Source organism: Mastomys coucha, unplaced genomic scaffold, assembly GCF_008632895.1.
Source record: "Mastomys coucha isolate ucsf_1 unplaced genomic scaffold, UCSF_Mcou_1 pScaffold16, whole genome shotgun sequence".
NCBI lineage: Eukaryota > Metazoa > Chordata > Mammalia > Rodentia > Muridae > Mastomys > Mastomys coucha.
The window spans coordinates 94150249-94178042 of record NW_022196898.1 but is presented as its reverse complement, the minus strand read 5'-3'; the positions used below and the strand labels follow the sequence as shown (position 1 = coordinate 94178042).

Sequence of the window (27794 nt, the reverse complement as noted above, 5' to 3'; positions counted from 1 at the left end):
CCCCCCCCCCAAGTTCAGAAGATCTTCAGGCGGTGGGTGTACTCAGGTGGCTTTTTCAAAGACCGAACTGACAGTCTACATCTGTCCCAGCTCCCCAGGTGTTAGCCTTCCAGCAGAGACTGCCAGAAGTCCAATGACTGAACCGAAGGGGGGAAGTAACACTTATAAGAGTTGTTTTGGTCATGGTGTCTGTTCACAGCAGTAAAACCCTAACTAAGACTGGGGTATTGCTGTGATAGGCCTGACTGTGCTTTTGTTTGGAAGAATGTGGATTTGGGGACTTTGGATTTGGAAAGCAATGGAATGCTTTAAGTGGGGCTTAATGGGCTATCCTAGGAGGAATATGGAAGACTTTGTTGCTGAGGGTGATTTTAACTGTGGAAGCCTGGCTCTAGAGGTTTTAGAGGAGAGGAATTTTAATAAGTGGTTGAGAGACTGTTCTTGTGATATTTTGGTGAAGAATTTTGTGGCTACCTTTTTGCCCTTGTCTACCCGAGGCTAAGGTAAAATTTATATTAATTGCATTGACAAAGGAAGTCTCAAAAAAGCCCAACAGAGACTTTGTTCTCTGGTTAAGTCTCATGAAGAGTGTTTTGAACAAGCGTAGCAAGCTTAGAAAGGAAAAATATAAAATGTATGGTTCAAGTAATAATAAAAGGGCACCAGGAAATGAAATGCAGCTAAATCCTGTATTTCATTAGATAAAGAGATTAAGGGAGTGGTGATCGCAGGGCAAGAGTGTTCGCAGTTGAACAAGAAATAGTTTGGATTTTTAATCTAGAATCAACTACAATCCAGAAATGTGGAGCACACTTGGAATCCAGATCTTGAAGCCAGAGGACACAGGCTTTGATCTTGAAGCCAGAGGACACGGGTTTTGGTCTGGATCTTGAGGAACACTGACCCAGGTGTGGTGGTACACACTCTAATCCCAGAAGTCAAAGTACAGCAGATCTCTGAGTTCAAGGCCTGCCTGAGACAGGAAATTTTAGGTAAAGAAAAGCTTAAGTCTAGGCCTTTAACCCCAGCATTCCAGAGACAGAGCCATGTAGATTTCTTAATTCAAGGTTAATCTACTGAGCAATTTCTAAAACAGTCAACCCTTAGGCATTGAGGAGTTGGAAAACAAAGCTGGTAATGCAATAAGGGAGGGGCGAGCATGTTCCAGATCAGCAGCTTTGGCTGTGGGGATCTGGCTTTAGAGTCCAGAATAGAAGGGACTACTGGAACAATTGATGATGGTTAGCTGGAGCTAAGAAATTAGCGGTGATTAAGAAGAGACCAGCATCATTGAGGTGAAATATTCTGAAAAGTTTTTTTTCTGAGAACACAAAGAAGCTGTGTTCCAGAGATAGCTACAGAGGGCAGAGCTGGAGATGTAACCCAAGCCATTTGGAGGAGCCCAGGAGATCATGTGTGGGTCCTAGACATTGGAACAAGATTCTGTGAAGTTGAAGTTGACTTGGAGACCCCAAGATGTTCAAGATGCCAGAGCCATGAGCTATCTACTGAGGAAAGCTGCTAACAGAGAGTGGGACCAGCTCTCAAGAAAGAAGTTTGTTGCAGTCAACAAAGATGGAAAAGGAGTTGGAGATCTGCAGACCACTCTGCCATCAGACTTGGAGATGTAGAGTTAGGAGTTTACCCAGCAGATTTCCTGTCTTGCCTTGGGGGTTACAGTTAAGTGATTGGATGAATCTCAGAAGACACTTTGAACTTTGGACTGTTAACATTTTTCAGACTCCTAAGGACTATGGAGACTTTGGAAATTGAACTAAATGCATTTTTTTGGTATACTTTGGCTAGGTATGATCCCCATAGACTCATGTGTTTGAAGATCCAATGGGGACTATGGAGTAGAATCTAATGTTATGAATATTCTTGGCTCAGGGGGGGTGGCACTATTAGAAGGTGTGGCCCTGTTGGAGTAAGTATGTCACTCTGGGTGTGGGCTTTAAGACCCTCATCCTAGCTCCCTGGAAGACTTTTCCTGTTCCTTCAGAACAAGATATAGAATTATCAGCTCCTCCTACACCATGTCTCCCTGGATACTGCCATGCTCTCGCCTTGATGACAATGGACTGAACCTCTGAACCTGTAAGCCAGCTCTAATTAAATTTTGTCCTTATAAGAGTTGTCATGGTCACGGTGTCTGTTCACAACAGTAAACCCTAACTAAGACACACACACACACACACACACACACACACACACACACACAGAGTGCAGAAAGGTAATGTGATGGGAGTTAGAAGATTTACACTCTAAGATTTAAGTTGCCTCGCAATTCTGCAGCTTCCAAGTCAGTATAGTATGTGAAGGGACTTGATACAAGTTGATAAAATAAAAGACCAGGACCCAGAAGTAGATATACATATTCAACCACTTGAATTTCAGTAGGTGCAAATGAAGTCTAATTGTAAATGGATATGTACATTGTTATAAATCTACACAATTAAATACTTACTAAAAATGTGAGTTATTCAGATTATATAGGTAAATGCCAGGCACTGTGCTATGCTACATAAATTTCACTTGCTGTGTAAAGCCATATTTGAGTAACAAGGTCATGGTTGTGTCCTCCACGTGAAGGCAACGTCATTACATACTAAATCTGATTGCATGCCTCTTCCTTAACCTTCAGACTTCTGTACATAATCTTGCTAGGCCCCAGTGTGCTTGCAAACATAGATATGGACATGAAGCTGAAAGGCTTCAAGGTGACGGGTCCTCTGAAGGAACGCATACAGTGGCAGTCTCAGACCCTCGGCAGTAGGTCCAGCGGCCCATTGTGCCCACCACTTTCACCTCCCTCTCCATCCATGAAAAACTACAACTGACTTGAAAGGTGCTTCTGGAGAGGCAGCTCATGCAGCCCAAGGGCGTGGTCAGATGTGCATGGTGCCGTAGTCTTACTGTCTCAGTGCTCAGGGACTCTGAGACAAGGGGATCTCAAATTCCAGGCCAGCCTTAGCAACATAACAAAGTCCTGTCTCACAATATAATACAGTGTTTGAAATATCTGAAAATAAGTCTTAGTCAATATAGTACTTGTTTAGAATGTATGAGACCTCTGGTTGAATCCCCAAATAGCATTGAGGTGGGTGGTGGGAATCACATAATACTGGTGCTATTATTCTTTTGTAAAGACTTTATGAGCCTTAATAGATCTTGCATATGGTAAAGTACTTAGCAAATATATATGTGTGTACCGTGTGTGTGTGTGTGTGTGTGTGTGTGTGTGTGTGTGTGTGTGTGTGTGTGTATTGCATCTCTTGGCATTCAGAGCAAGTTTATCTCCAAAAACTGCTGTTGCTCCTTGTAATTCCAGTTTAGCTGGAGCTGCAGTTGTTTCTTTCAGGCAGTAGATGCCAGTAGAGTTCTTTTAAAATAAAAATCAAGTCCCTTTGGCACCTCCATAGCAACAGCTTCCTGGAGACATTACTACAGATAAATATTTTAAAAATTAAATATTCTATGTTCTGCAGGGTCTTTTGAACAAAAGGAACTAGTTTTATTACCAACACCAACACAAAGCTATCAAACATAGCATTTTCAAGATACTCAGTTTGTTAAGTTTCCTTTTCTGCTATAATAATTTTAAATCTTATATATTTTAGTTAAATGAATCTGAGTGTTCTTGTTTGAATGTGGGACTTTATTTAAGCAGTATCAAGCATAGGTCTGACTAGATGTCCGTTTAAAAACCTAATAGCTGAAATACTATGTTTGGTAAGGGACCACCATGGAAGTCTGATCTGGGGAGGCCTGTGCAGCAGAGATGAATGCAGGAGTGTTTTTCAGAAGCCTACATTTGCATTTAATGAACGGAAAAAAATGAAGACAAACTTTGATTGTAGAAAACTATGAAAAGTCCAATAATACCCCTTCTATTATTAACTGTCTAAATTACTTAGTGCTTACGAGTTTATTTACAGTTAGAGTCCTGTTGTTAACAAAATGCTCTTTATTATTTGGTGATTTTAGTTAGACCTTTGGGATGCTAAAAGTAATACTTATATGCTTTATTGATCTTATAATATATAATAATATGCATAGATGTAGCCATGTGCTCGTGAATTCAGATATATAACAGGAGCAGAAGTTGATAAACAGCCAGCGTTAGTGTGGCCTGATAAGGCTGTGGAGCGGAGGGCACTTGCTTTCCTGTGTGTTCTGTAGCAGCGCTCTGCTGACAGCATGAAGCTGAGCCTGACAGTGAGCAGAACTCTAGCAGGAGAGCCCGTCAAGGCAACCGAGCACTTTCATCTGGGTTTTGCCTACTGGTCACTCTGCTCTAGACACATTTAGACACTGCAGGCTCCTAGTCTTTCTGTTTTGTGTAAGATATCTCCACATGTTAATACATCACTGATTATAACACATTTGATGATTTTAAGAGCTACACATTTTAAGATTGAAAGGTTGATCATGTAGGTCCTGCTGCGTACCTGGCTACTCTGGTTGTATTACTCCAAATAGAATCACTACAGGGTTGTATGTGGCATAGCTTTTCGCTCAAGGTTTCCCTGGCAGGCCTACCTGTGAGCCTGCATGTGTGCTGCCCTAGTGTGACTATATTACTGCTTATTTTATTTAACATTTTTGTTGTTATTTATTGCATTAAAATAGTTAACAGGAAATATGAGCTCAGATATATTTCAGAAAGACTTTTTAAAAGTCCTTCCTTTTCTTTCCCTCTTTTCCTTTATTTGAACTTCCAAAGAGAAGAACCCCCGCATTTCTGACACACATGCTATAAAGAGGCAAGCACTCAGAATCCTTCCTAAATGCCACCAGTACCTTTATCTTGCAAACCGGACATGACTTTTTTTTTTTTTAATTGTATGTGATATTTGTAAGAGGTTATTAAATTAGAAGACCAAGGAGGCAGCAGTCTTCCATGTTAGGAGTTTAACATTCATCAGCCAGTAACAGGGATTCTTTTTTCTTAATGACAATTTCTTGGTAGGGCTAATAGCCTATAAATTATAACTTATGGTTAGCATATGATTTCATAATTTAAATCTGATTTTTTTCTTATTCTTTGCAAATGTTAGAATGTTTTGAAATGTACTACTTATAGACAGGCACATATCTATAAATACATTTAATATGCGATACTGGTGTGCAGTTTCTATAATTTCCATATGTATTAACCTTGAGTCAGCAACTTCAAGTCCTTTGAAATTATGAAATTAGTTCCGATTTTTCTTAGTTATAACATGTTAATCCTTTGATATTTTTTCATACTAATTTCAATGAAAAGTTAACTACTTATAAAGATTCATAAAGTCTGTCAGCTGACTTCCTGTAAACTAATTCTAGCATGTTAATATTTGGCCTCTGGTTATTTGCATGGGGTTGTAATACATGTTTAACTAGTTTCCCCCATTTTCAAAAACACTTTTTATCCTTCTCTCTACAAAAACTTTTATAGTTACTGTGCTCATTCTCAGGCATGTTAATATCAGAACACTCAAACCTAGAACCTTTGGCAGATATTGCAGGTTTTAAAGTATGCACGTCTAGCAGAGCTGAGAAGCTTCGCTAAGGAAGGCGCCCCAGTGTGCTGGTTTATAGTAACAGGAAACAGCAGCAGTAGTGCTTTGCAAACCCTGCTGACAGGAAGTCAGCACAAGCTTAGCTCTTAGCTTCTTGGTCGGAAGTTTAGCTCCTTGTGAAAACATTTGCAGTTCTTTTAAAGTGTAAATGCACGCGAATGGCAGCTCACAAAGACCTGTCCTATGGCCAGCACCCTGGCACGCCCACCGCCCTCCAGAAGCTGGAGGGGCTCGCTAGCAGACTGTTTCACAGGCACTCCAGAGGCACCGCACATGATCAGAGGACAGCTCTGGAAGATGATGGCCTTCGGGTCTCTGAGCACACTGCCTCATGGGACAAATCAAGTAAGTGGTTTGGTTTGGTTTTTAAACTGATACATTGTAATTAGCAGCTAAAGTACTTGGAGTTTTAGGATGAAATGCAAAGAGTCCACTTTTGTCTGTTTTTTTTTTTTTTTATTTCCATAAGGACTTTTTTTCAAGATGGTGAGAAAGTTCATAGAAAAATAAGTTGAGCTATGTTGTTCTCTTTTTAAATTTTATGAGTACCTAGGTCAAATATCAATAACAAAGTATCAGGTTATTCTTACATATTAGATTCTTACATAATAGACAATTCTATTAGGTGCCATGTGTTTTTTTGTTCTAAAGTATAAACAATGATCTGCTTACTTTTAAATTTCTTTTAATTATAACTAACCTTATGTTTCAGAAGTGAAAAAAAATTATGTACATTGTATCAGGTTTGTCATCTTATTTTAATGCATATGTAAAAGTCACTTCAAGACTTATAGAAAAGGCCTTCTAATAAAAGCATATTATTCTATGTAAAATTTTATATATTTGTTACATGATGAACATCAAAATCTTTCATACTCATATAAAATAGATTAAACCAATCTTGTAATGTATCACACATCTTCAGGACCTGTTCAAATATTCAGAGTTACTGTCTTGCTAAAATGATTTGGCATCTTTGATAGTGAGAAGATTAAAGGCTGAGTTCACACATAAGCAGTGGTGGTGCCTCCATTGCCCATGTTAGCTCGGGCCCTTCTCGGGACTGGGCAGTGTGACTGAGAAGCAGCTGTGGCCTTGGCAGTATAGCTTTTTCTACTGCGTCACGTGGTCATTAACTAGAACTAGGATTTGCCTCCTTGTATTCATGGGTTGTAAAGCAGTTAAGTAAGAGAACTCAGTTTTAAAATAATGTACATGTAGATGGCTCTGGAGAAGCTCAGGCTGCTGTTGACTATGTCAGACTTGCTTTTTAACTCCCCGAAGCTTCTTTACGGAGATATGAAAAAGGGCATATTTTTGTACAAAACCATTTTCATTCAACATATTCTCTCTTTCTCTCTCTCTCTCTCTCTGTCTGTCTGTCTCTCTCTCTGTGTGTATGTGTGTGTGTTGTATGTATGTATGGATGTGTGTCTGTTTGTGTATATATATAGGTATATGTGCATGTGTCTGTATACATATATGTATGTATTTGTGTCTCTGTGTGTCTGTGTCTTTCTGCTTCTATCTGTGTCTCTGTGCGTGTCTATGTGTGTGTCTTTATCTCTGTCTGTGTGTTTTCACACAAGATCTCACAATGCAGCTGCAAATTCAAGGAAGTAGATCCTCTTGCCTAGCTTCCTGAGTGCTATGATTCTAACCCTGTACCATCATGCCCAACTTCTCAAAAAGATCGCATTACTTCAAGTTATCTGCACTACATAGGAAGTTAATACATGAAGAGTCTCATATCTGTCTTAGTGAACTGTTAAAAACTGCAATAATGGCTTAGTATTCAACTTGTTGTGTGACAAAGTCTCCATGGCCTGGTCCCTGCTCTGTAAATTGCACTCTTCTAAACCTTCTTGGAGATGCTTCTGTGTTCTTTAAACAAGGACAGAGTTGGTTTTCTACTTTGGAATGAATATAATGGAATTTAATCATTGGAGGTTCTGTTTGAACTAGACTGAACAGGCTGTAAGTGTGCTAGACCTGTATACTTTCTGAAACATTGTTAAATGCAATGACAGAATACAGTTTTGTAACACATAATTTTAAAGAAATAGACCTTAAGAAGTACTGGTTTTATCTTTTCTTTGAAAAGACAAAAACAGGGCAGTAGGATCATGGCATACAAACACAATTGTGACCAAACGTTAGAGCTCTGTGAGTAATGAGCTGGAGTAAGAAGTAGCTAAGGAGCAACTCAAGTTCAGTAAGTGTTCCTCCACCCTCTTCTCCTTTTCACATCCTCAAAATATTCTAATAGGCACTGTGATTTCATATGTGAGAAGGAGCGCAGTAAGCTCTGGTGTGTCGATGCACAGGAGGAAATGCAGAGAAAAGAAACTGATCCTGTCACTTCTGTTTTCTGCATTTATTTGTTTTGTGTGATGAAAATAGTTCTGTGTTCATTTGTGTATGTGCTAAGGAATGGACTTTTAAAAAATACTTGTTTGGAGTCGTGGGTGGAAATGCATAAAGTGTAGAAACCAGGGGACAGCTTGGAAGAGTTGGTTCTCTTCTTCCACCATGTAGGTCCTGGGGATTGAACTCAGGTCACCAGGTTCAGGGGCAAATGCCTTTACTCTCTGAGCCATCTCACTAGAGCAAAGAAAAGCTCTGGACAGTAAGGAGTTCTCAGGCATTGTTGGAAGCTACTAAGTGGAGTTTCCGAGCACGGCGTGTTTTACCAGAAAATGGAAGGCTGTGTCCCCTCACACACCAAGGGGTGCCCTATCCCAAAGTGGTATTTTAAGAAACAACTAAGTGTGGAAGTCACAATTTAAAAATTAGGTACATAGACTCTTGAGTAAAGATTGAAGGTTAATTTAGGCAAAGGTAGTTTTGGTTTTATTTTGTTTTGTAATGTGGCTCAGGTTAGTTTTGGACTCTGTGTAGCAGCCTGTGCTGGCTTTAACTGACTGTCATCCTCCTGCTTCATCCTGAGAGTAATAGGCATAGCCCTTTCATCAGATGGAAGATATGAAATGTAATAAAGTTTACTCAAAGTTGTTTTCTTCTCCAGGGATGTTTCTGTAGGAATGAATATAGAACATCAGCTACAGAATTGTTTCTAGGGATTGCAGCTTTTATTTTCAAATTAATTAATTAATTAATAATTCCTGATTGATAAAATATGTCATAGCTATCTCTGTGCACACCTAAGTACATCCAGTTATAGTAACAGCACAGAGGAATTCCTTTTGTCCTGGCTCAGAATAAATGCGTTATTGACATTCATTGACTTGTCTTCCTAGAAAATGTATTGTGTTTCCCTTTTAAATATTTTTATCACAATTGTAGTTATATAAAACTGAAAGTAATTGAAGGTTTGCGTGTTGCAAGCCATTGATTTTTCACACTTAACAGTGTCTAAGCTGTAGCATTTTAAAGAGCAAATGTGTTAATACCGTACAACACTTTACCTGAACTTTCCAAGAAATACTTGTCAATTTCTTTCGTGGATACAAGTTAATTTTAGTGAAGTGCACTCTACAGTAAATGCTGTAATGACTTAGGATATGAATTTCCTCAGAACTTAATAGCTCATGTGACTGTAATAGACTGTCATTTTTACCCTTTTGAAGCTCTTTAAATCCAATTTGTTAGTCCGTTGAATTTGTGTAATTGTAACTTCTAAATTATTTTTTAATCTCTTATTTAAATTCTGCAACTATTTCATGAGCTCATTGATTATAATCAATTTCTACACATTAGAAAAATATTTTAATATTTATTATATCATAGTTTATAAACTGGTTATAGACGTCAGAGAAATTGCCCAGAGTTAAGAGCACTTACTTGCTCCTCTTGCAAGCTCCTCTGGCTTCAGTACCCAGAACCCAATTACAGGAGTCTACAACCTCCTGTAATTCCTGTTCCAGGAGATTCGAAGACCTCTTCAGGCCGTAGGCATCAGGCACACATGAGCTACACATACACTTTTGTAGGAAAACATTCATATACATGATAAAAATAAATCACTTTTAAAACTGTGATTATAAGATTATGATTATAAAGATTCTGGGGGAGATTAGAAATTAGAACCAATAGAAGCAGTGTAACACTTACTTTTCAGAATATTGGATTGTAATAGTAGAAAGCCTATGTGGTGTCTCCCTCGCTTTCCCCATGCCTGTCTGTGTGATGCTGGGAGGATAACTGAACATGGTGGGTAGGCAAGTGATATTTCCAGCCATATTAACATCATTTTTTAAAATGGAAAATCATAATATAATGACACTTTAGATAAAAGAGCCAAAAGAATCTGTGATATGCAGTTGGGGATAATTTAATTTGCTTAGTCTTCTCCAAAGAAGTGCGTATGGCGAGCATACTTTCTGTTGGCTGGTGTTTGGGCTAAGGCAGCAAATATGACAGTTTATGATAACCTGATAGAGTTCCCTGCTTGGCCGTGTTTGTTCACAGTACTCTAATGGTACTTTAGAGTACCTTTTCTTTTGCAGTTTCTTCCTGTGTTAAGATTTGCTCCTAGATGATGCGTCTTTCAGATATTAGCTCTTACCAAGATTGTCAAAGTACCTGTCCCTCCACCTTCCGCTCTTATTAGAACCCACTACTCCTTCCTTCATTTCTCACCATCGTCTGCTGACTTTTAGGAAGACTTAGTTTATGGTGTTAGAGCTGGGGTTCTTTTAGTCCTTGTTGTGTTTGTCTGTGTGGTTTGATTTTTGAGCTCTCTGGAGACATAAAGAGTATGGGTTCATTCTGACACACTGTTCTGAGTAAATGCTTTGTTATCTTAATATTTTATATCCTTTAGACTTATGATAATGGGCTCTTCTAACTCATTCTATTAAGTTGTTTGCAGTTTCTTTGCTAATTATTTAGTAAAATTAGCAAAATACTCACCACCCCCTAGCAAATACTGCATTTCAGTGGGCAGGCACTTAAGTACCAACATTACACTTTAGATTCTACCATCTCTTTGAAGCCAGACGGAGCTCATCTCCCACTCTTTCCTCAAACTCATAAATACTCAGCTCCACCCTCTTTCTGTTAGTTTCTTTTTCTAGATGTTTTACGTCACTGGAGTTATATAGTATGTAGCCTATTGTTTCTGACATCTTTCATCTGTCTATGGTACAGAACATGTAAGTAGTTGTTTCTGTTCATTGCTAAATAATCCTGTGCTGTGTGGCTAGAACACATCTGCTTTATCTGTTGTGTTCTGTGATGACTAACAAAAGGGTTGTCTTTAGACTCTAGCTGTTTGGTAATGTTATGATAAACATTAAACAAGTCTGAGTGACGGGCTTTTTAGTAGACGTACGAGAAGACTGGGGTAAAATGACTGCGTCATAGATTTTTATATTGAAGAAACAGCCAAGGCTGGAGAGATGGCTCAGCGGTTCAGAGCTGACTCCTCTTCCAGAGGTTCTGAGTTCGATTCCCAGCGACCACATGGTGGCTCACAACCATGTGTAATGGGAACTGATGCCCTCTTCTGGAGTTTATGAAGACAGTGGACTCATATACATCAGGACTTGCTGCCATCAGTCTTGGGGATAGCCAGTTTGAGGTTGGGACTTACGTTTCGCAGTAGGCTTCAGTGTCTTTGTCTATAATAACTGGTAGCATTGGTTATTTTTACAATCTCAGAAGCCGTTTGTCTCTCTGGTTTGGACACGTGTATATTTAAATATTTTGTCCACTTCTAAAATTAAGGTGTCTTCTTTCTATTAAGTCTTAAGAATCCATTATATCTTCTGAGTCCACATTCTTTTGAAGACTTGTAACTTGCAAACATTTGCTCTCCACTTCTGTCCTGTCTCATCATTTCTTAAAATAACATCTTTGAAGAAGGAAAGGGCACCTCTTTAATGAAGTCAGTTTTGCCTTCCTCTTCCTTCGTGTATTATGCCCTTTGTGCCAGGCCTTAGGAAATCTTTGTCTTACTGAAACCCATTCCTATTTTTAATTTGTGCTTTCTCCTACAGGCCCACTTTTTAGTCTTACATTTACTGTGGAGTATGGACTGAAGTAGTTTTTTTATATGTGCATCTGATTATAATTACTTCATTTTTTATGAAAACTTTCCTCCATTGAACTATCTTAATTCCTTTGTCGGAACTCACCCCATCTCAAGGTGTACATTTATCTGTGAATCTGCAGCTGTGTCAGTGAACGATGTGTATTTGTTCTTACACCAACCACACTGGTTTGGTCACTAAGAGTTTTGAAATCAAGGAGTGTAATTTGGCTAATTTTCTCCTTTTACCAAAATTATTTTAGCTATTGTGAGGGCTTTGTCTTTTCATATAAATTTCTGAATCAGCTTCTCATTTCCTATTGAAAAACCTATTGAAGTTCTTTAGATGTGGTGTGGGTTTCATTGATCAATTTGTGAGAAATTGTCATCTTAACAGTCACGTCCTTCCCCAGCTCTTTAGATGTTTGTTACTGTCTAGGATACCTCCGAGTTCATCTCTAAGTACTTTATTTCTACTAATGCTTTTGTGAATAAGACCATCTCTTAACTCCACTTTTAAATTCTTTCCTGCTTATTTTTTTGAATGATTCTTAGTAGTTTCTTTATAAATTTAAAATTCTCTTCAGATTGGATCATGTTGTCTTCACATAAAGCTTGTTATATATGGGAATGTCTTTAGTATTTCTCCTAGTACCCCTGGCTATACAGAGTTTATGCAGATGAGTACCTTGTGCCCATCTTATGGGAAAACAGTCCATCTTTCACTGTCTAGTATGATGTAAATCACTGGACTTTTCTCTGCACATCAGTCTGAGAAAGCCCTTCTACTCTTAGTTCTGAGAGGATTTGAAGGCTGCTGGAGTTTATAGCATTTTGCTGCTGCATATGCTGATGGTCATGTGGCTTGTCCTCTGTGCTATTAATGTATTTGATTCTTTAGTCTTCAACACGGAACTGTCTTGCCTTCCTGAGATAAGCCTGTGTGGCCATGGAGTATGATGCCTTCAGCAGACTGGCAGGCACTTGGGTAGAGATCTCTGCATCAGTATTTGTGGAGTATACTGATCTGTAGCTTTGTTTAGGGCTTTGCCCAGTTTTGTTTTCATTCCTCATAAAATGAGTCACAAGTGTTCTTTGCTGTGAATTCTGTATAATTCTGAATAGTCTATCCTTGTATCAAATTGGTTTTGTCTTTGATAGCTTCATAGTATTCTTTCATGAACCCATTTGGATTTGTGCTTCCAGTTATGGGAAAACCTTTTAACTATATTAATCTTTCTTAAACTTCTTTTTATTTTATGCATGTTGGTGTTTTTCCTGCATATATGCCTGTGTGACAGTGTCAGAGACCTGGAACTGGGGTTACACTTGTAAGCTAACAGGAAGGGGCTGGGAATTAAACCTGGGTCCTCTAGAAGAGCTCTTAACCACTGAGCTATCTCTCCAGCCCTTATTTTAATATATTTATGTGCCAATTCAGGATTTCTACTTCTTTGTGAGTTAGTTTTTGATAATTTGTAACTTTTAAATAATTTTTCAATTTTTTTTCTGATTGAGTTCTGGTAATTTGTCGTTTTTACTAATTTACCTAAATCTTATATGCTTAGCATGAAATTGCCAATAATATTTCTTTGTAATCTTTTGTCTAGCCTTTTGTCATGATACTCTTTTTTTATTCTTTAACTCAGTAATTAGTGTTCTGTCATATAAAAATGTTCCTCAGTATTTGTAATTCTGTATCATTGGTGAGATTTACAGTTTTCAATCTGTCATATTTTCAATTTTATTGGTCATTTCTTCCATTTTCATTAGTTTCAACAAAATGGAAGAAATGACCACTTTGGGACCTGTTGGTAGAAAACGCACAGTTTTCTATTTCCACAGTTAGTTCACAGATGGTAGCACAGTATCTACTGTGGGGTTGTGGGACTTCGTGGACACGGGCAATGCAGCCAGCATGGAGCCCTGGGAGTGTGCTGGCGACGCTTGTAGGCTGTGTCCTTGCTATATATACAGAGTGTTGCCTTATTTTCCTTGGTATTTCTTTGTTATACAGTGTCTGAGGATTTGAGGATTTCCAAAATCTCTTCTGTTGTTGATTCTTTAATTATGATTTTAAAAAAATACTGAACGTGTGTGTGTGTGTGTGTGTGTGTGTGTGCGCGCGCGCGCACGCGCGCGTGTGCGTGTGCGTGCGTGTGTGTGTGTGTGTGTGTGTGTGTGTGTGTGTGTGTGTGTGAGAGAGAGAGAGAGAGAGAGAGAGAGAGAGAGAGAGAGAGAGATGTGAGATGTGTAGTTATGTGCATACCATGGCACAGATGTGGAAGTCAGAGGACCGACCACTTACAGGAATTGGTTCTCTCTATCCACATTGCTGGGCCTGGGGATAGAACTCAGGTCATCAGGTTTGTTGCCCGATGCTTTTTACTCAGCCATCTTGCAATCTCTTAATTATACTTGATAAGAGAATTATTTTAAAAGACTGAACAAGCCTTTTGAACTAATTCATTTATTTTTTTTTTACATATGAACACAGAGCATTTTCATGTGCATTGTAAAAGAATGACATTCTGCTGACTTTTAGCACTATATTTTATGTGTATGAGTTTTCAGTATCATTGTACAAGTTTGATTTATCCGTATTTACTTCGTCTACTTTTTCTATGATTTGTTAAGCAAAGAGCCTTGAAGTTGCCAACTGTAGCCATGCTTTGCTCCGCTGCGTTTCAGTGAACAACGGTGAGGCTCGTCTGTGGTAGCAGCTCCACTAGGTCCTAGTGGAGCGCAGACCTGTGTATTGCATAGTGATGCTATAGGTGTGCTCGCTCCACACAGTGCATTGTTCGTGTCTTTATAGAGACACTGTCATCAGCAGTCACTGCTCTGATAGTTGTAGAAAGGTGCACCACATACAGTTATGCCATATGTGATGTGTAGTCATGAGAGTGAGCAGATTAGTTGCTGGCCTGTGTGTTTTGGTACTATATATACTGTTTAACATTATTTTACAACACAACCTTCTGTTTATATGGTAGCAGGTCTACTCTGGCGCAGTATGTCAGGCTGTGTGAGCAGCCACTCAAGTTCACACTTCAACGGCATTTGTGCACTGCTTCATTTTCTCTTGTGTTTGACTTGTCTCCTAGTGTGGTGCTCATCACGCACCTTCAGCATATGGGATGGATCACCACTCTTGCCAGTAAAAGCACGTCAACTGACCTGTGGATGAAAGAATTTCTTTGAGCCAATAAATGTCTTATCTAAATATGACTATTATCTTCATCACTATTGCATCTGTATAATGTTGAACTCATACCTAGCAGTTTAAGGGTTGATACTCAGCACCACATACACAGCCACATATATAAGACTATGTATAACCTTTATATGTGAATACATGCATGTAGGTGTGTATACATGTGCTTCCTTTTTGTTTGCTTTTTTTGGTATTCTTTGTCCCTTCCTGTCAGCTTACCCTCTAATGGCATTTCATTGTCATCTGAGAACTCCATTGTGCATTTACTTAAAACACATGTCCTCTATTGTAATTTTTCCTGGAAATTTTACATTTGTGGATGATCATTTTCCTGGATATCAGTTATTGCTGGACAGTTTTGTTTCTTGTTTCTTCTAGCATTTCTATATATGATCTCACTGTCTTCTGGCCACTCTTTAGTTCTAATTGAGAAGTCAGCACTCATTCAATTATTTTTCCTTGTACATTAGTACTGATTTTTCTCTTGCTGCATTTAAGATTTCTTCCTTATATTTTTGGTTGTGAGCCTAGCCTTTAATGGCTGAGCCATCTTGCCAGCCTTTGGCGAGATGGCTCAGTGGGTAAGAGCACCGACTGTTCTTCTGAAGGTCCTGAGTTCGGATCCCAGCAACCACATGGTGGCTCACAACCACCCGTAATGAGATCTGATGCCCTCTCCTGGTGTGTCTGAAGACAGCTACAGTGAATTATGCCAGAGTGAGCAGGGCCAGAGCTCACGGCCATCTGTACAGCTACAGTGTACTCATAAACATAAACGTAAATAAATAAATCTTTTAAAAAAAAAGATTTATTCCTTTGTCTTTATTGTTCAGTGACTTGAATTTGAAGTGTCTAGGTGTGCATGTCTTTGTGTTTGTCCTAGTTAGCATTAGCTTACCTGTTAGCTTCACTGGCTCATGGACTAGGGCTGCTTCTTTCAATAGGACTTTGTCAGTCACTGTTCTTTTAAACACGTTTCCTCTCTTTCCTCTTGTTTCCTATTAGATGGATGTTGGGCCCTCAGATGAAGGCCTGTCTCAGACTTGCACTTTCCTTGATGCTTGTTCTTCATAGTTATACATCTGTCTTCAGCTCACATTTACAGGGTTAGATCACTTTCCTTCTGAAATGGGATGTTAGTATTATAGTAAGTTTAAGTTTTTATATTAATTTGTCAGATCTCTACTTTTTGTTTTTTCATATTTTTCCTTTTTGTATTGAAATTTCCATCTGCTATATCATTCTCATCAAGTCTTTAAACAGTTCTCTTTTATCTTATCTAACATTTTACTAGCCAGTTGTAAATATTTTTTAAGTTGTACATAAATCCCATTTCTACTTACTCTTCTCATCATGAATGATGTGTGTTTGGACAAAAATCAAGTCCTTAAAATAAGATATTTGTAGTAACTCTGTATTTTGTTTAATCTTATTCCTCCAAGGATTTATGTTTTCATTTTCAGCATCTTTAGTTAGTTTGTAGAGTTAGTGTCCTTCATGGCATGTGTGCTCATCTTTCAATTCTGATTTGGTGCTACTTAAAACCCTTAGTGTTAGTTCTGGCCCTGAGTCCCAGAACTCAGTATTGTATGCTCTCTGAGAGCATGCCGCGGGCTCGGTATAGATCAGGAAGCACACGTTTGGTCCATAGCAGCTTTAAATTTTGGATCTCAAATGGGGCTCCTAATGCCCTATGCAGCCATTTCCTTGATAAACCTCTGTCTAGACCATCAGTCTGCTGCCTGCCTCTACTCGGACATTAGGCTACGGGAGCTGGGCATTTCTCTACTAATTCCTTCTACTTCACTTTTTTTAAAAACTGAAAGTATGACAGTGTAGAGTTTGGGGCCTTGCTCTGACAGTGTAGCTGCTAAGCCTTCCAGACCAAGCTGGAGGGATCTGAGCAGACCAGAACAACGCAGAGTCCAGTAGCCTCCCGAAATGCGTCTCAGCTTGTCTGGGTCTGTACCAGAGCACTGGCAGTCCTGTCCAGCTTTTCCTCTGGTTGTTTCTTGGGGAGGTTGCTGACTGACTGTTCATCACCACAAGTGCTGCCTTTTCTGGCAGCTTTAATGGTGCAGATTCACCTGCTAAAGCTCTGCCTCACAGACATGGTTCTAGTCCCTTCCTGTCACCAGTGCTGCACATCCTAGGTCTCTGAGACTAGGACAGCCCAGTCGTCATGCCACCCAGCCTACCCACCTTGCCGTACAGTCTGTGCTCAGAGTACTGTGTAATAAAAGGAATGTCACTCTTGAATAATTTTTACCAATAAGTTTGTTGTGTGTGGTCTTTTAAAAATAATATCTGGGTAATATCAGATACTTAATGCTGAATTTAAAGGAAATTTACAAGTGCTAGTCCCTGATTTTCCTTTATAAAAGAAGATTATAGATAGCATTATATTATACTTATCCCACGATACAGAATGTTTAAATAGTTAACATTTATGCTGCAGTATAGCTTTTGGCTCATGAAAAATGAAAGCTGTCAGCGATCTGGGCAATAAGATTCGTCGCCAATAGTCACTAGCATCAGCACACAGCACTTCAGTCTCCGTGAGGTCCGCAGCAGTAGGAGCTGCTGTAATGAAAGGCATTTAGGCGCAATCATTCTGCTGTCGTTCCTCGCTGGATTCAACATGGGCTTGTGTGAGTATGTGAAGAAAACAGCATTTTAAAGATACCTTTAAAAGGTGTCTGAAAAGGGTCGCTCAGTGCTTAAATGTAGAGAATGTAGTAATTTAAAGATCATGTTACCCTAAAATAAAAAGGTATTTTATTCGCTTTAGTTGGTTAAAGCTTCAGGAAAGCTACCTCTTGCTTAGAAGGAAACTGATAGTGCTGGTCTAATGTTGCCGTGGTAACAGCTCGTGCTGATAGGATTGAGAATATCTTATACATCCTGGTTTGCATTTTCTCTCTGCCATTTTGAGTTGTTCTGGAGGTATATGAAGGAAGCTAGGATAGCTAGCTGGGAAAAGACTAACCCTTGTTACGTAAAGCATCTTTAGCATTGTTCTCTTATCTAGTAGGACCTCCTACTGGGCATCGGGTGTTGCTCTGGGGGGCTTTTCTTTTTAAAACAAAAGAGAGCTCTTGGTTTTCTGCTGCCTGCTCCAGCGTGTGTGTTTACACCGTTGCTGCCACCGCCTCCCTCCCGAGATTAGCATAACTCCCTTTGCAGAGGTTGTTGTTCTGAGCAGTATGCTCTGGAGACGGTGCCTGTCATCATGAATGGTGAGTTGGGCTCGGAGACTCTTCAGCTATAGATTTTTAAAAAATATTTAATTGTACAAAGAAAAATATTTTGTAGACATGGTTATAAAAGTCAGAGTTGTGGTAATGACCTTTGTGTTGATGCTTTTAAAGTAGGCATTATTGTAAAGAGCCTGGAAAAGCCATCAGGAGCTGTAAACAGTGCTGACAGCTCCAGCATTCCAGCTCTGATCGTCTCTATGGTTGATCTCTGTTTACTAGCAGTGCTGTTGTTTTCTGTATTGTAAAAATAAGTAGAAGAACCATATACTGCAAGGCGGTTTTTATTTTAGTATTTGGTGTTCAAGATAACCATATTTAACATGCCTTTAATTGCTTTTGTCATCCAAATACTGGTTTTTGTTAGCTTCTTTGGGGTACTATTTTTAAAATACTAATTCTGAAAATAAGATACTGCCAAAATTCTATTGATTTTTTTTTGAGGATTGCTTTTAATTATAAGGGGTTTAAAATAGTGAATTAAGGGTGAAATAAATATGTATGTTTTGGTGGCTTTGATAAAATTAGTTCGGGAAAATGATTTATGAAACTACGCTTGTGAAAAATTAATCTTTTGCTGTGACTATTTTTCTAAGCATGTTCAAAAGTGCTTTTATTATTTTTTTCCTGAGAAAATCTGCCATAGTGTGTACTGCAGCTTATCATAGGGCTGGGGCTGTTCACTTCAAGCAAACCTGCTGCTAAAAATAGACACACTGTTGTCAGAGAGAGTGTTTGCTCAGAGCATCACTCATTAGCATCTCTGCTGAGCCGGAAAGGGCTGGTCCAGGTGTCCCTTACAGGGTAGCATTTTGTGGCCCTGTGATGACAGGGTTCATGCTTAAGACATGTAAGATTGGCTTCTGGATCAGAAAGATTTGGGCTTTTTTTTTTTTTTTTAAATGATATAATGAAACCTTTCTTCATAAGTAGAGATTACTTCATTTAAATGAAGAAATGCTCTTTATCCTGCTGCTATCTAAAATTACCTTCTTCGATGCAATTCATGTTTTAGAGTAGCATTTGATACACAAGGAGTTGTCTTACATGCAAAATGTTAAGAATTGACTGGACAATTATGTTCTAGTTTCCAGAGGAGATATTCTGATTTAGTCCTTGAAATTTGGGCTCATGCTGTGAAATCAGTGTGTTGACATTTCTTAGAAATCCGCAGATATGAAACCTGGTTATCATGCTATTTATTTATTTATTTGAATAAAGCGATGTTTCCTTTAAAAGTTTGCACATAACCTTAGAATCTTTACCATCCGCAGTGGTGCTGTTGGATCGTACAGTGTGATGTTCAGCTGAGGACATTGCTGCTGCTCCTTTCTTGTGTTTAGCTATGGCTGAACGATGCTGTTTATGTGCTTGATCATAGTCGCCTCCCCACAGCCTTCTCTACTACACAGGTGTGCAAATAGCAAGTAGACATGGGCTTCTCCAAGAATGTTCAATCTTAAATAAATTCACCCCTGCTGTGACTGAGTGCTCCAGCCATTTTAAAATATGGGAAATTATAAGTGTGGCTTCATTAATAAAAATAATCAAATGTTAGGCCATTTTACCTGAGTCTAAAATTATAATGTGTTTCTGTGTGTGGTGCACACACAGAGCTAGGTTTATGTAGAAATAGCTGTAAAGCCATTTCTTTCTCATTCCTGATAATTACATGTTCTTCTCTGAGAAGCCGCCTTTGGCCCTCTCAATGCCGCATTTTCTGAGTGATCTCATCCCTGCCCACGCCTCAGTCACTACCTGAAGCATCCATTACAAGAGTCAGCTTCGCCTTTCTCCCTTGACATCTGTCCCTTATCTTTGATTCTTTCTTTTCTTAGTGACTCCACAACCCACATGGGAGGAAAGCCAGAACCTGGGGTTGTTTGTAACTTGTCACCCTGGTCATGTAGTTCCACTGATTGTACATCGGGAATTTTCTCCAGACCCAGTAACACTGGGAAGGCCTTTAGAACTGGGCGTCAGTCTCTCTTTTCAGCGCCCTTCCACTGGCTGGCTTGATGCACTCCTGAGCTTTGTGCTTCATGTCTCTCCAGATGACTTTTCGTACGTCCATTTCTTAATACAATGTGAAACTTGCAGTTGTGGAGTTGCCAGTAAAGTAAAGATTAAACTCCTTAGTAAGTTAGGGGAGATCCACCTGTGCATCAGGTAAGAGTTATGATCTTCCATATTTGTATTTGTTGCAGAAATCACCAGAGCCATAATAGCTTTTAGTACCTCCATTACAAACTCTGACGGTGATATTTCTGTACAAAGCACAGAAAGCAAATTATATATTTGCCTGTGAGTCTCTGACTCTAGATCTGGACCTCCTAAGTGCAAGCCATCCCTTGAGGACTTAAATTATATTCATCCGCTCTTTCCTCTCTCTGGCACCTAAAGATTGCTTGTAAATGTAAGAGCCTTGGCTGCCCCCTTGTAAGTTGATTTCATTTGGTGAAGATTTTCTCATGTTAAACAAGTTTTGTGAAAAAATTGTAAAGGAGTTCTCCCAAAATTCATTTGGGTTCCATAAGACCCTTTGACTAGAAGGCATGGCAGAGCATGCGCAGATAAGGTGTTGTCAGAACGCAGAAGCTGTTGAGTGCCGAGGCAAAGGAAGAGCTAATAAGCTTTGACAAGGACTAGCACTGGGACTGTTGAAGGAGCCTGGAATCAGAACACCTTTCTCGACTTTTTTTTCTTTATTTTCTCATTGTCTGATGGTCTATCATCACAGCATGTAGCTGGTTACAGTGCTGTTTGTGTAAGATGGAGCTGAGTCATCTGACACATTGAATTACTGTGCACTCCTGGTTCACATGCCAAATTCTGTGTGAAAAGCAGGAGCCAGGAAGCTGCAGAGAAGAAACATTAGTCAACAGGTCCTTTGTTACAGCTAGATAAGGGGAGCAAGAGCAGGTAGGTGTTCTGTTCACAGTGAGATGACTAGAGAGGATGATTCTGTTGTTTCAGAGAAAGAAGATGTCTTATGATCGATCTCACTGCAAAAATAAGGCATGAGGAGACAGATATGCTCACTCTGATTTGCACACCATTACAGTGCATCCACATATGGAAACATCACATGACAATGCAAATATGGACAAGTTCTAAGCTCCTCCAGGAGCTTGCTCCTTGCTTCAACTCAGTTGGGGGTCAGTCTGAAGAAGAAAGCATTAAACAATGGTTCTCAGAAGTGTCCAGACCTAAACAGGAATGAGCAGGCAGTTATTCCCTCTCCTCTATCTGACTGAAAACTCAAGAACAAAACAGTGAACGTGGTGCTTTAGCCCTGCCAGTGAGAGCAGACCTCTCCCCGGGATGAGCCAGGCAGACGAGGACTACTTAGAAGTGGTTTCACTCTGGATTACTTGCCTTCAAGTAAGAGAAGCAACCATTTCATTCTCACTGACTTTCTAGGATGAGGCTTGTGAGGAAAAGGGTGCAGGACAACACTGCCTGTTGCTTCTGTGCTCCTCCCAGCCCTGTTGGGACAGCCAGGAATTCATTAGGTCATTGCAAATTGAAAGGATAGCCTTTGTTTTCTGGGTACAACAGGGCTCTCCCTTGCTGTGCTGACATCAATACTAGAAAGTTCCTTGTGGTCCTGGACACTCACACATTTCTTTGTTGTTGTTGATGAGTATGAGTGTTTTGCCTGGTTGTATGTATGCGACTACAGTGACCAGACACCAGACCGACCTCCGTCAGATCGCTGGGAACTGGAGCTTCAGATGCTTGTGAGCCTCCATGTGGGTGCTGAGAACTGAACCTGGTCCTCTGCAAGAGCAGCCAGTGCTCTTGACTGCTGAGCCATCTCCCCAACCCCTACAACCACATTTCTGAAAGTTATTTAATAATGAATGTGCGTGCAGAGAAAAATATCCACAAACTTAATTCTAATAGCACCTATATAGAAAATGAGAGATCCAAAGAAAAATTCACTATTTTAGATTATATGTAAAGATTTTAAAACCTTTCTATTGTTTGTGGGTAAATAAGCAAAAAAAAAAAAAATAAGGAATGTGGAGCCTATAGAAAGGGTTATACATGATTAAAGGATAGGAAAAGAATGAACTTTTTTTTTTTTTTTTTTGGTTTTTTGAGACAGGGTTTTTCTGTGTAGCCCTGGCTGTCCTGGAACTCACTCTGTAGACCAGGCTGGCCTCGAACTCAGAAATCCACCTGTCTCTGCCTCCCAAGTGCTGCCTGGCGAAAAGAATGAACTTATATTCAGAAATACTTATTTTAAAAAACTACAGCAAGCATCTGATTTAATTCTTCAACGTTTTGAGTGCACACAAAATCTGTGAAATAAGACAGAGGAAATAATTCTGGGAGGTGGGAGACATGGCTCAGCACTTATGAGCCTTTCTGCTCAATCATAAGGACCTGAGTTCAAGTCCTAGCACCCATATCAGGCAGCACACAATCGTCTGTAACTCCAGCTCCCAAAGATCTATGGCACCAGCACACTTAGATGTATGTATATGCACACATACACATAGGCATTTGCATATACATTTATAAATAAAATGAATCTTTTAATAAGAAGGCAGGGATGAAAAGAGGGGCTGAAAATAGAATAGAAAAGAAGCATAATATCATGATAAGGACAAATGATGAGAAAATTCACCTGGTGTTTGCAAGATAACAAGCAAGCTGTGTTAGGTCAGGAGAGGTCACACTGCTCATTGCAGGAAAGTAAATTACTGAGGTCAAGAACCATCCTCCTGGAGGGAATGGCAAGATCAGCCTTACTGTGTATAGGCTCCGTGGGAGAGAGCTGTGTAAGCTTGAGGGCCTGAGTTAGGATTCCAAGACCCACACAAAAGCTCAACATGGCTTCCTGAGCCTGTAGCCACAGCATTGAAGGCAGAGACAGGTAGCCAGCCATTATAGCCAAAATGACTTCCTCATGGTTCAGAGAGGGATTCAATCTCAAAGCCACAAGAGGGTGTCATGGATGGGGACGGCGAAAGTGGAATGACACCTAGGCTCCATATGCACCTACACTTACACACACACATGTGCATGTACCACACATGTATGCACCCACAGATAAATATAAATAAGAGAATTTGTCAGTATAGCCTGCAGTCTAGGCTCAGAAGAGTTTGAGGCCAGTCTGAGCTCTTCAGCCAGATCCTGTCTCAGAAAACAAATGGGAAAGCCTACGAAGAGAACACTGTTATATAAAAGCAGGTCAGTCTACAGATTCTCTGTGCAGTGTTCATGAGGCAGTAGTAGCAGGAGAGAAAGTAGTTGTTTGGTTGTTTGGTTGGTTTTATAATTAATTAATGAAAACAAGTTTTTGTTTTGGTGCCAGGGACCTCCAGCACACACCACCATACACCTAGTACATGGGAAAACTTAAAGCAAAACTTAAAAGCCTGAATCTGCCAATCAGAAGTCATTGTGCTCTGACAAAATCAACAAGATATCAGCACCATGCACTTCCTGGTGGCAGTTTTGAATGTTAAGGTAACAAATCAATCGTCAAACATCTAGGTCGCTTTACATCTTAAAATCTCACGTGAAGCTTTCCAGTGAGGGCGGAGGAAAATCTAGAATGGAGACCACATTACTTAGAGCTCCTTCTAAGGGGAAAACCAAGTGAAGATCCAGTACCTTAGAATGCTGAAAACTCTGTGACAAGGACACCTTAAGAGAATTCTAAATTCCCCAGAATTAAACTCCCAGGGTGCAGAAAAGAAGGTGGGAACTGGAAAGGAGTCTCTTTAGTGACTGCTCTGAAGAGACTTCATCCTCCCGGACCAGGGCCTTTTCTCCTTTTTGGTGGAGTTGAAACAGGGTCTCACTATGTAGCTCTGGCTGTTGTGGAACTCACTGTGTAGACCAAACTGGCCTCAAGCTCACAGAGGTCTGTCTCCTGAGCGCTGGGACTGAAGTCTGTGCCACCATGCCCAGCTAAGCACTCCTGTAAATGTCCTCACAAGAACAGAAGATAAGCCCTTCAGTCTATCCGTCATGAGATTTCTTCTAGTACTGTGGGCAGTCAGGATCCTGAGATGATCATCTCAGTCAATGTGTTGCTTAGAAAACTCAACCTCTGCTGGCAAGATACACAGGAAGTTTACATGTCTTAGCTCGAGTCCCTGGTGTCAGGGATGGGATGTATGGTTGTTCATGAAGAAATGACAGTCAACAGATTTCTCTCAAGAACATTTCGGGTTTAATGTTTATTAATTTTGTGGTCTATGGACTGACAATAAAATATACTATTGGAACAGATCTAGGCTGGTACCACTGATACCAGCAGAAACAAATACAAACCTCTGCTAGGACAATCCCTTGAAGTTTCCTACAGATAAAGTAGTTCAAGTTTTAGTTCACGCTTGTAAGGGTCTGGACTTTTATAAGAGTATCAAAGTATTTTATCTTATAGTAAGATCTCAGAGACTCAAGTCATTTATGGGTCCCCATTTAACATCAATGACAAGAAGAAATGAAAACCATGTATGCCTCTGAGTCTCAAAATGCACAAAACACAACTGGCCTATTCAGGAGAAATTATAAAATACAAAATTTATAGATTATATATAGAGAGATTTCTCAAAAGGCATAAAAAACTGGCCTTTATGGAAGAAATTATAAAATACAAAACTTATAGGTTATATAGAGAGATTTCTTATATAGTCAGAGAGTAAAGAGAAGTATAAAGACTGCTTATTACATAATTAAGCATATTCAACAAATTCTAAAGAGTTACTTACTTATAATATTTGACATAGAATAATTGAGCTTAGTCAATAAAGGCTCATTAATAAACAAAAATATGTTTGCTTATTGTCTTAGTTAGGGTTTTACTGCTGTGAACAGACACCATGATCAAGCAGGTCTTATAAGGACAACATTTAATTGAGGCTGGCTTATAGGTTCAGAGGTTCAGTCCAATGTCATCAAGGCGGGAGCATGGAAGCATCCAGGCAGGCATGGTGCAGGAGGAGCTGAGAGTTCTACATCTTCATCTGAAGGCTGCTGGCAGAATACTGGCTTCCACGCAGCTATGATGAGGGCCCACACCCACATTTCCAATCCTACTCCAACAAGGCCACACCTACTCCAACATGGTCACACCGTCTAATAGTGCCACTCTCTGGGCTGAGCATATATAAACCATCACACTTATGGACTTACAAAATACCAGTAACTCATGAGCCAAGAAGTAACTTTTATAAATTAAAATTCAACTATATATATTGAAATTTATAGAGTGTGGATAAAGTGGATTTTGAGCTATATTTTTAAGATAGATTGTGAAGTGTTCAGGAAAAGAACTATGTTAAGCAAATCAGTTGGTGAAAATCCAGCACAGATAAATCAGAACTCAGGTGGGGTGAATAACAAACATGAGTGAAAGTTAGTAGAACAGAAAATACAGACAAAAGCTACATCTTTTCTTGGAAACCATTTTTAAAGAACAGGTTAAAGCTCTACCCACCCCTGCTATGGACTCTAAGATGGAAGTGGTAGAGTCTTGCGTTGTCTGACTAGCAGTCTCCTGTGAACAATGGCATTTCTGGCTCTTGCCTTTTTCTTGTCTTACTCTTAGTCTTTTTATTTCTAATTATTTTATTTGTTTACATTTTAAATGTCCCCCTTCCTGGTCTACCCTCCATGAACATCCCACCCTACTCCCCCCCCTTCGCCTTAATAGGGTGCTCACCCACCCACTCCTTCCTCACCCCTCTAGTGTCCCCCTTCTCTGGGCCATGGAGTCTCCACAGGACCAAGCACCTCCCTTCCCATAGTCTTGACTGACAGTGCAATAGTGAAGAGCAGTGGGAGTGAGCATCTTTCCCCTGATGGAGCTGCAGAGAAGATGCTGCCAGGGTCATGCTTCTTGCTTTTCTTCCCAAGACAATGAATTTCACGCCTTTGTACAAGATCTCCTCAGCCTGCAATGTCCTCTCTTATAGCCTTGCCAGTCAGAGCAGCTCTTTAGACTTCAGAATTGGGCACAAGTGTCCTCCATGATGCTTCAGCCTCCTGTCTAAGGGATGCACATTCACATGTCTTTTGTCCCTACTATATATCTGTAAGATATTACTTAAAATAACATTAAATTAAACAAATTATTTACTTCATCACAAAAATGTTTTATTTTAAGTATTAAGCCAAAATACTTAAAATCAAAATATAAAAATAAAAATATGCAAATAACTGAATAGAAAGTTTAATAGTAAATGCTTGTCTTATTAAAATAAGAGTTGCCTATCAGATATAGATATGTCTGAAGAGGAAGATATACGGAAATTAAATGATGATTACATAATACTTATAAAGTGGTATGCTAGGATAAACTCATTTATATATATTTGTTCTAAAATATTGGTAGAAATAAAATGTTAATTTAAAAACTCATTTATTTGGCTGCATATATTTAAATAATATACTTTAAAGGATAAAAAAATAAAACTAACAACTGTTTGATACCAAAATTTGTTTCATTTTAATTTTCCTTAAAATTACAAGTGCTATCAGAATTTGCAAGAGGCTCTTAGTTGAAGAGTAGGTTTTGAAAAGATACAGTTTCCTGGGTGCCTTTAATCCCAGCACTTGGGAGGCAGAGGCAGAGGCAGGTGGATTTCTGAGTTCGAGGCCAGCCTGGTCTACAGAATGAGTTCCAGGACAGCCAGGGCTACACAGAGAAACCCTGTCTCGAGAAAAAAAAGGAAAGATACAATTTGAGTGAAACAATATTTAGTTGTGCTCTTGTTGTAGGCAGTTTATCTTCTGAGGGCTTGTTTTCTCTGTTTCTTTTGGTTTCTAATACCCTTTGACTGAGTATTGCCCTATTGAACAAGGTGTGATGAGGAAGAGATGCATCTTGCTAGAGACTCGAGAGGTCAGCCTCTATAGCAGTGTGTCTCATCTCCACTAATAAATGTACATGTTCTACATATGAGATGGTCATGACGGTATCTGGCAGTTAGACCTTGCTCAGTGGGACTCACACCGTGTCATGACAGATTAGCAGTTATTCAGTTTATCTAGTGCAGAGAGCCTTGTGGGTAGGTCCAGGGTTGCTACTGAAACATTCTTGTTCATTGTCAAATTATATGAATTGCATAGGTAAAATTATACCATACTTGAAGTGTTAGTTAAATTTCCTATTTAAAATGAATTGTAATCTGACTGTAAGTTCTGACTTGCTTCCAACTAATGTACAAAGACATCGGTGCTGAGGACAGAATGTGCTAAGAAATGAGCATCTTTTTTTTTTCTGTACTTGTGGAAGTCCATGGGACTTGTCTCCTGTCGCATCTTTCCTCATCTCTTGGGTAGGTGACTGATGCTGACAAACCCCGCGTAAGCGTATAGATTCATTTCCTATGCTCGTTTAGACTGCAACATTGTAGATTCTATTTGGATAAGTAAATTTGTACATGAATACAAATCGATCCATTCCTGTCTCCTTGTACAAAGCTCAAGTCCAAGTGGATCAGGGACCTCCACATCAAATGAGATACACTGAAAAGAAAGTGGGGAAGAACCTCGAGCACATGGGCACGGGAAAATTTCCTGAAGAGGATGCCAATAGCTTCTGCTCTAAGATCAAGAATTGACAAATGGGACCTCATAAAGTTGCAAAGCTTCTGTAAGGCAAAAGACACTGTCAATAGGACAAAACGGCAACCAACAAATTGCGAAAAGATTTTTACTAATCCTATATCTGATAGAGAGCTAATATCCAATATATACAAAGAACTCAAGAAGTTAGACTCCAGAGA

General features: G+C 39.5%; 1 protein-coding gene across 4 annotated transcripts in view; it reads left to right on the top strand.

Moving 5' to 3' along the window:
• Prkacb (protein kinase cAMP-activated catalytic subunit beta) overlaps nt 1-27794 on the top strand; it is a 94931-nt gene that overhangs the window by 25903 nt on the left and 41234 nt on the right. Inside the window, exon 1 of one of the 4 annotated variants that reach the window (XM_031375783.1) lies at nt 5602-5909. The exons of 1 other annotated variant lie outside the window; for it this stretch is intronic. In XM_031375783.1, coding sequence (XP_031231643.1) covers nt 5723-5909 — 187 coding nt within the window. In that variant the 5' untranslated portion in view covers nt 5602-5722. Of the gene's footprint in view, nt 1-5601; nt 5910-17300; nt 17428-17706; nt 18016-27794 lie in introns of those variants that run through there. 2 more of the 4 variants (XM_031375785.1, XM_031375786.1) reach the window with 2 other exon arrangements.